Genomic DNA, 9,279 nt, shown 5'->3' with positions numbered 1-9,279 from the left:
TTAAACAGTCTTTTAGCTCATTTCACACATGTACAACTATTAACATGAGCACATATAGAAACATGTTTATATAGAGATTATGATTTAAAGACTAAATCCAGCTTAATGTCACAATGAGCAGGTAACATGAACTGATTGATCTGACAAATTTCCATTTCCAGTCAGTTATGTTCGGTTACTTAGTTTAGTTACTAGTTATTTAGGTTCACAGTTTGTTTTCACGACCTCCACACCAGTAAGAGGATGATGTCGTGCTCACAAGCACTGGGTACTGCCCCTGGCAAGCTTCCAGATGTTCGGCCAATCAGAAGAAAGTGGGCTCTTAAGGAGGCTTCTTAAGAAAGCCGGAGCTAATATTGCCTGTTTCAGTCAGAGGCTGAACTTTTATTGAACTGTGAATCATGCAAAGCTGCTCTAGTGGAATCCCAGAGTAAAAATATAGAGCTGGAAATTAGCATAACAAGTCCACTTTAAACGTGGCAGAGTGCCTAACTTCATACTTCGATGTAAAAGGTACAAGATACTGTTGTTGTAAATAAGGAGGATAATTAAAATAAATGAACTGAAGCCAGTGAATATATCTTCTTATATTTAGAGATGGACATTTAAATGCATCATGCATCGTATAATGAATGAGAAAAGGACAAATCTACAGAGTTTATTATATGCTGTGTTAAGTGGGGCGAGGGCTGATTTTAATGTCTTTTAATACACAACATCACAATAGTCAAAGATCATAATAATTTGTTTTGTTCAACAATAGTAGGTACATCAGGTACAGGTGTTCAGGTGTATATATAACAGTGTCATCACTAAAGAGTTGAATACAATAGTTACTGAAAATTGATGTTAAATTGTTAAATAAATAGAGAAGTGGTCCCAGTGTTGAACCCTTGGGTACACCTCTTCATACCAGGTGGTGAAGGTATGAATCAAACCACAGAACAAGGCCAATCACATGGAGTTTATCTAAAAGCAGATCAACAAAATCAAAAGCTTCAGTTCAATCAATAAAGGCTGCACCTGTAAGTTCACCATTATCTAGAACAGAGAGCACTTCATTGGTGAGGTTAAGTAGGGTGGTACTTGTGGAGTGGTTAGACCTGAAGCCAGATTGAAATGATGATATTGAGATGATGTGAGAGGTTATGTTATAAATTAATTTTTGAACAGTTTAGCAATAAAACATACAATGGATATAGATCTATAAATGCAGGAAAAGTATTACACCATATAACATTACAGTAATTTCTTTCATCAACTCATCGATATGGCTTTTAAAGTTTAAGAGTTCATCAATGTAAACCTGCAGGAAACAGTTATGTGGCCTTTTATTTGATACAAACATGTGAACCAAAAACAATTATATCCACCTTAACCAGTTCCTCATTTAGATTATTTTGCAGATCATATAAATCTGTGAATAATACTTCATGTAGAGGAGGATGATGAGTAGGATGCTAGCAGCCAGTCTAGCTCAACAGATGAGCAAAATCCTCTGATCTATTGCATATGTATAAAACAATGCAATGGCTTATGGGGTCAATTGATAACTCAAACTTGCTGAGAACCGTGAAAACTATATGATAACAGTGAGTAACCACCTGTAAGACTTCAGTGTAGGCTGACTCAATACCTGTCTCCTCATGCCATGTGTTTACAGCCTGCGTTAACAGTTAGAGTCTGTCGAAGCCACTTGATTAACATCTCCTGTATATAGAAGACATTATATAAATAAAAAAATCACAATGAAAATATTAATGGCCTTTATATTAAGAACACAAAAGGCCCAAATAAACAAACCCTTCAACATTATGTTTTAATGCTGTTTTTAACCAATAGATGGCACTGCTTAGTCTTGTTTGTGTAGCAGTACTGGGTCCAACAGTTCATCCAGTATGACCAGTGGGTCTGAGTGTGCTGATGAATGCAGAGTGACTGGAGGTTTAGAATAAGCCGTGCAGCGTACTATTCACTTGTGTCTGTTTATGTGTCTGTTACAGTCTGTACGTTAGTTAACATTAGGATGGGAGCATGAGCACAGTCAGAGGCACGAGACAAATATTAGTGCGCACACACTGTAAACAATCTAACCCCAATCCTCTCAAAGTAGTCAACGCACAGTCTGCATCAATATTAAAAAGTGTTATGAATAAAGTCGCTGGTGGTAGGGTCAAAGAGTGTCGCAACTCTATTTTCAACGGCACTGGAGCACAGTAACCCGGAAGCAGTAAACTGTCCAATCCAGCTCGCTTTCAAATTAAAATTAGAAAGTGTAACTTCCATGAAATAGTTCCCTCCTACGATACAAGACTGAAACATTATAACAAGTGTAAACCTTATACCTTAATATTTATACCTCCTCTGCTCTTTTCAGCTTTAGTTAAGTTGTGTTTCGAAAGAAAGAACAGTGTGTTACACAAAAAGTCTGTATGCTGGATAAACTTCCAGAACTGGTTGAGCCTCGTTATATTCTTAGTGTTTCATTCTAATAGATGGGTTAACTCATTTAAAAGATGATCAATAATAACCAAATTTGGATTTAAATAATGCACTATAAACCTTTAAAAAAACACCTTTTAAAAGGTCATTAAATGTCTATCGTCTGTCTTTAAATAAATTATTTAAAAAATAATTTTGATACTAAATAGCAACATTTATATTCATGTGTTTCATTATCTGATTAAGAAGTATTTAAGTAAGAAGAAAAGAGCATTTCTTAAATGTATTTGAACATTCAGTTCCTTAATTATGTTCTTTTTGTTAAGAAAGAACAATACTTTGAAAACGCTTTTATTCTGAAAAAGTACCGGAAGTAGTACAGTTGTGGCTGATGACGGTTCTGTGTTGAAGAAACGTTTTTACCTTCAGTGTAAAGTTAAATCGTTCATATACAGTCTTCAGGAGGCAGCTCTATGAGCGGGACCAGAACCAGAACCAGAACCAGTTAGACCCTGAACCCGTCAGTCCAGTTCAGCAGAGATGAAGCCGCCTCCTCGGACTCGAAAAATACCAGACCGCAACTTGATGCCTGACCCGGCCAAGAATACTTCGGGTAGACTGACCTGTAAGTGGCGGAAACCGGAGCAGAAGAAGCTCCTGGAAACTCTGAGGAGACTGGCCAAAAGCTCCGGAAGCCGCGGAGACATCGACTATACGTTCCTGAGAAAACAGGTTCCTAACCGGTCCATAGAAGAGGTACGGTGGTCTGGTCTTTATGGAGGGTTATCAGTGACTTCGGTCCCTCTGACTCTCTGTCTGTTACTTTGTATTAAACATTGTTTATTTTTACCAGACAAATGAAAAACTAAGGTCTCAGTTAAACTGTGGTGAAACCAGGTCTTCTGAGGGCTGCAGTCTGCACTGAACCGGCTCACAGGGACAGGTTTCACTGGGTCACCTTCACATTCATCAGATGTTACATTACAGAGACCATGTTCATAATGAGTTGTATTGTGTCACCTGGTTATTTACTAAGTTCCTCCATCGCTCTGATATAAGAAGTTTCATTTACTATATGAATTTATAGATCTTATGAAAAACAAATATGATTATAAATGAAACAGATTATCTTTGATTGTCCTCTCTGTGTTTACGTAGCTTTAGTACAGCAGTGTCACCAGATACTGTGAGTAATCAGTGTGAACTGTTGTTGTTGTGATATCTGTCTATCTATAAACTTCAGCCATCATATGTTGATGTCATCTTCAGTGTCTAATCTGACATTCAGGCCTCATAACATGTGTCCAACTAATTTAAAAATGAACTAAAATCCTCCAGTTACAGAGTTGGTGAATGTCAGTGTGCAGTATGAGACAGCTCAGCTCGGTGAACTCCCTCCTCTGGGTCGGTCTCTGTGTTCATGTACAGTACCATGACGTGTACTGTCCTCCCTCCCTCAGGTCCAGGCTGTGGTGGAATCTCTGAAGAACAAAATGATCACTAGTGTGAGTTTGAAGCTGAGGAAGAAGAGGCTGGAGGAAGAGAAGACCAGAAAGCCCATCGATGTGTGGTCTCACATGGCTTCATCTTTGGCGGGAAACGTCGAAGAACAAATCACTGGAGCGTTCTCTCAGGTACGATCCAGAAACTGATGAGACGGGGTTTGATAAAGGCTTCTCTGCCTGGACTTTCTTCTGCTGACTTTAAATGTGACCTCAGGTTTTATCTGACACTCCTCAAACACAACTGCTGCTGGATCAGAGACAGACCTGTACCTACCTGTCCTGTGGAGTCACTGCCACCTCCATCTCCCTCATCCCTCTGTGTTTTCCAGATGATGATAGTGGCGTCCACAGAGCCTTGCACCCTGAAGAACTGCGACCCTCCTCAGGTCCACAGACCACCCACAGACCAGGACAGACCTGTTGGTCGCACCATCCCTTTCAGACCAGTGCCCGCTACGCCAGTACAAGGTACTCAGTCCATTTTCTGTCTGAAGCTTGGAGACAGTAAATATGTGTCTGTCTTTGTTTTTCGTATTCATCTGATCAATCAAAACTGTTCGCACACAGTGAGGAAAAGGAATTAACTGAGTCCACAACTACAGTGATGAAGGTGTTAGTTAATTCAGTGGGAGCAGAGCATCCAGAGACAGAGACACTCTTCATCCTTCAGATTAAACAGTTAGTTCTGTCAGGTATTACAGTATTTATCTGACACTGACAACTCAGTCACCAAAAAAAATCCTCATTCATGGAGATACTCTATTATTTCCCATAATCCTTAGTAATGATCTGAACACAGTCAGAAGTTCTCTGTGCTGCAGGTTCTGTCCTCCATCTTACTGTCCTCCATCTTTTCCTCAGGTAAGCCTCCTGGCACCAATCGCACCCGTCCTGTCGTCGTCCTCAAGGCTCTATCACCAACCATAGGCCAAGCCAAAAGACCCCCAGGTCAATCCAGAGTGGTCAAAGTGCCACACAGCACAGTCCCTCCACCCCAGCATAAGCCTTCAACCACATCCGTAAGCTCACCTGCTGCCCCCTCCAACCAGCCAGGTGCAACAGAAATACCTGCAGCGTCCCCTACAGCCCCAAAGCCTGAGACCCCGGCCTCAGGACAGAGCACGCTCAGTCCTGGCTCTGCAGCAGTGGTAGACACTCCGAGTGTCTCCTCAATCAAGACAACCCAGCAGCATCCCTCCACCTCCACCCCCACCCCAGCCCCCACCCCCGCCTCCACCTCCACCCCAGCCCCCACTCCCGCCTCCACCTCCAGCTCCACCCCAGCCCCCAGCCCCGCCTCCACCTCCACTTCCACCCCAGCCCCCATCCCCGCATCCACCCTCACCTACACCATAGCCCCCACCCCCGCCTCCACCTCAGCCCCCGCCTCCACCTCCACCCCAGCCCCCACCCCCGCATCCACCTCCACCCCAACCCCCACCACCTCCACCTCTGCTTCCACTGTAAAGTCCACAGTCAGTCACACACCTGTCTCTCCCGCTGTCACCAGTCTCCCCCCTCTCCCAAGTGCTGCTCAATCCTCTGTCCCCTCCTCCAGTTCCTCCACCTCCAACACCCACCCCCTGCCCCCCCTCTCTGGCCCTGCCGCAAAAGTTCATGCCAGTTTTGGTCGCACCAGCAAGTTCGCCACCAAAGACAGTCCCCGGACCTTAGGTGTCAAGTGCATTGTGGACTTTGAGAGGATCTACCGCTACCTGAGTGCGATCCACAATCCGACTGACGAGTGTCACCTCACCCCCATGGGTGAGTCACTGCTGGTGTCATTGTGTGTATTTAATTTGGTCTTCTGTAAATACAACCACAGCTGTTAACCATTCATTTAGTGTGTTGTGGCCACTTCCAACATGATAATCAATTATATTGATAGATTAAAGGAATAATAACAGACCTTCACTCTACAGAACTGTTTACCTAAAGATAATCAGTGTCTTATTTTGTAGGAATTACGATCATGTGGTTTTCCTCTGTGTTTCTACACATGTTCCATGTTGTTCACTGTCTTTGTCCTGCAGAGAGCGCCATCATGTTGGACCTGTTGATGTCTCTACCTGAGGAGGTTCCCCTGCTGGACTGTAAGAACCTGCACAAACACCTGGTCCAGGTACGACCTGCTTCAGTTTCAATCTAAAGCTCAAAAGCCCAAAAAATATACTTAAAAAAAAAAAAAAAAACGACAACAGTGGTGAACAACATTGTTGAGATTGCAGTGATTTGAAAGAGATGCTGACAGCCAATCAAAATGCAGCTGAGTTCACAAGGTGTCACAGTCAGAAAATAAAAGCTAAGTCACATGCTTCATTACTGTTGTATCTGAGCAGCACCTGCTCAGTAAAGCATGGAGCCAGCTGTAAGTTTTCATTCACTCCTCAGTCTCTCACACATTTACACTGATTTCTGTTACAGTTTGTCAAGTGTGACACACACTTGAGAAAACATCTGTAAAACCTGCAGCTGGCGCAACCCAGAGCTGGAATGAAACTCACATCCTTTGTATTTAAAATGCAACAAGTGAGTTCTCATCAGCATCTCATGCAGCAGGCTGGTCTGTTAGGTTTCCACTAAGGGGCAGCACAGACCACAAATGAAGGTCCTACACCTCAGATCAAATGCATTTCCATCTGTTAGTATCAGATTCACACACAGCAGCCTGTTCCAGGAGAGACAGCTAGGCCTGATCGGAGAGGAGGTCCGTCAGACTTGACCATAACCATAACTGAAGGTCTATGGTCTGCTGTTGTCTCAGCTGCTCTCCTCTCTCCGGCTCCTGAACTTAGATTTGCTCTGTCCAAGAGCTGATACTGGATCCAGGTTCAGGGCGGGAGGAAAACAACTGCTTTACAACACGGCCATAAATAACACAGGTCATGTGTTTAGATACTGTGAAGATGTGTTTTGTCCACATACAGCTGTGTTCTGTGTTTTTCTGTTTCTGTTTCAACTGAACAAAACGTCACTGGTCTGACCACGTTTCACTGGGACTTTAGGAAAGTGTTGATATTTTCAGAATCATCACGTTTCTGGTACCGAGCTGTTGTTTTCTGTGGAGCAGAGTTCAGTGTTTAATGTTCTCCTGAACAAACAACTGAAGTTCCTCTAGCAGCTGGTGTTCCAACGTCACCTCTGATGTTCCACCGTCACCTCTCTGTCCTCTGATGTTCCACCGTCACCTCTGATGTTCCACCGTCACGTCTGATGTTCCACCGTCACCTGTGATGTTCCACCATCACCTCTCTGTCCTCTGATGTTCCACCATCACCTCTCTGTCCTCTGATGTTCCATCGTCACATCTGATGTTCCACCATCACCTGTGATGTTCCACCATCACCTCTCTGTCCTCTGATGTTCCACCATCACCTCTCTGTCCTCTGATGTTCCACCATCACCTCTCTGTCCTCTGATGTTCCACCGTCACCTCTCTGTCCTCTGATGTTCCACCGTCACCTCTGATGTTCCACCGTCACCTCTGATGTTCCACCGTCACGTCTGATGTTCCACTGTCACCTCTCTGTCCTCTGATGTTCCACCATCAGCTCTGATGTTCCATCGTTACAGTGTTTGTCCTGGAGTCTGAGGCTTTAAATGACCCTGAACCAAAATGTTGAGGTTTGTAAAAAGCTGTGGAGACATAAAGTAGAACCTGGAACCACAGACTGTCACAGGTCTAGGTTCAGTCTGTCCCAGGTCAGAAAAGATACTGACCGAACATCTGCAGCAGTAGATCAGGACCAGGTCACTAGGAACCAAAGGAACCTGCGAGGACAGACTCACAGGTTACAACTTCTTTGTAAAACATTGGACACACACACACACACACACAAATATGCTGAGAGCAGCAAGTATGAACCAAAGCTTGTGTCAGTAGCATGTTAGTTCAGTATCAGCACAGATTTGTGTAAGTACAAAAGTTATTTTTCTGTTCTTATTCCTTCACCTGAACGTTCTCCTCTCCATGTTTCAGGTGTACCAGCGTCTGTCATCACCTGCTAACTCCCAGCTGGCGAGAGAACTGTTTAATAACCTGAAGGGCGCACCCTCTGCTCAGTCAGAGGGTCCGAGCGGTCCAGACAGCACCACACCAGAGGGTCAGCAGAGCTCTGACGGGACTGGCGGCGGTGAGGTCGTGGACAGTGGTGGGAGGACACTGCAGCCAGAAGCTGAGAGCCAATCATCAGAGAGCAACAACACATCCAGCCAATCAGGGAATGGAGACGTGATGGGACCCTGCCCCCCCCTCAACCCTTTCATGGTGCCACTGAAGCTGCTGATGCGCAGATAAATGTAGTTTAATATTTATAAACAGTGGTTTGTGCCTTATTTTTTCCCTATGTTGTAGATTTAATATTTGACTTTATACTGGTTCAGTGGTGAGTCTACTTATTTGGTCTTCGTCTCAGAAGTTACTGAGCTGGATTTTCAATAACTAGTTTCTGAGTGACCACTAGAGTCTGTCTGGTGTTAAAGTTGGATGTCTGGTCACATTCATTGTTCATTTATTCTTTGAGCTGATAGTTTTTTTGTTTTATTTAAGTTGTTCAGTTGCTTTTATAGAAAATAATAAAAAAATCATTTTTAAATGCAGTAGACCTCCTCACTTTGTTTTGTGTTGTTAGCTGTTTTTAATGTATGTAATAATTCATATCACAATGAAACAGTTCATTCAGTTATGGTTAAGGTTAAGTCACATTGAAGTACATGTGTTTATCAATAAATTATGACAGAGTAATTGAGTACATAAAAATAAAATACATATTAGAGCATTTTAATTTTTTTCATTTAGGCATTTTTAATCTTCATATTTCAGATTCTGCTGCTTGTTTTAAGACATTTTGAATTTTCAAGAAAACACATTTTTATGTTTCTCTCAGAAAAGTCAGATATTATTATTCCACAGATTCATCATCACGCAGCTGTAAAACTCATGATGCGTCTACATTACCCACAATGCAACTGACCGCCAGCAGCTGGGTCAGAGACTCAGGTGTGTTATGCCAGTAGCGGCTAATGTAGCCTGGAGCGTGGCGAGTCTTCAGCTCAAACTGATGCTGACTCGAGTGACATCACTTAAGTCACACAGCTCAGTCTGAAGAAACAGATGGTTTCATACAACAACAACAACTTTTAACTGTACCTAAGACGTGAAGTGTCCAGAATCACTATCAATTCAATTCAAGAAACTTTATTTGTCCCCAGCAGGAGACAGCGGACAAAACAGATGAAAGTTGGCCTTTTGCTTTTCATTGACCGTACTCTGTGTGTGTGTGTGTGTGTGTGTGTGTGTGTGTGTGTGTGTGTGTGTGTGTGTGTGTGTGTG

The 9,279-nt window shown here is 43.1% G+C and overlaps 1 protein-coding gene across 1 annotated transcript; it reads left to right on the top strand.

Moving 5' to 3' along the window:
* Window positions 1–2,829: 2,829 nt before the first annotated feature.
* Window positions 2,830–8,546, top strand: snapc2 (small nuclear RNA activating complex, polypeptide 2). The gene is made up of 6 exons (XM_056369841.1): window positions 2,830–3,198; window positions 3,903–4,076; window positions 4,277–4,415; window positions 4,809–5,711; window positions 5,981–6,069; window positions 7,927–8,546. Exons 1-6 carry the CDS (start codon window positions 2,983–2,985, stop codon window positions 8,242–8,244), a joined length of 1,839 nt encoding a protein of 612 aa, XP_056225816.1. The 5' UTR covers window positions 2,830–2,982; the 3' UTR covers window positions 8,245–8,546.
* The last annotated feature ends 733 nt before the right edge of the window (window positions 8,547–9,279 follow it).

Source organism: Seriola aureovittata, chromosome 23, assembly GCF_021018895.1.
Source record: "Seriola aureovittata isolate HTS-2021-v1 ecotype China chromosome 23, ASM2101889v1, whole genome shotgun sequence".
NCBI classification, from domain to species: domain Eukaryota; kingdom Metazoa; phylum Chordata; class Actinopteri; order Carangiformes; family Carangidae; genus Seriola; species Seriola aureovittata.
Note: the sequence above shows the minus strand (reverse complement) of the source record. Positions and strands in the feature narration are given on the sequence as shown.

Coding starts and splice junctions, on each gene's coding strand:
- snapc2 (XM_056369841.1), top strand. CDS start 2,983: ATGAAGCCGCCTCCTCGGACTCGAAAAATACCAGACCGCAACTTGATG. Junction 5,712..5,980: donor GTGTCACCTCACCCCCATGG/GTGAGTCACTGC, acceptor TTTGTCCTGCAG/AGAGCGCCATCATGTTGGAC. Junction 6,070..7,926: donor TGCACAAACACCTGGTCCAG/GTACGACCTGCT, acceptor TCCATGTTTCAG/GTGTACCAGCGTCTGTCATC.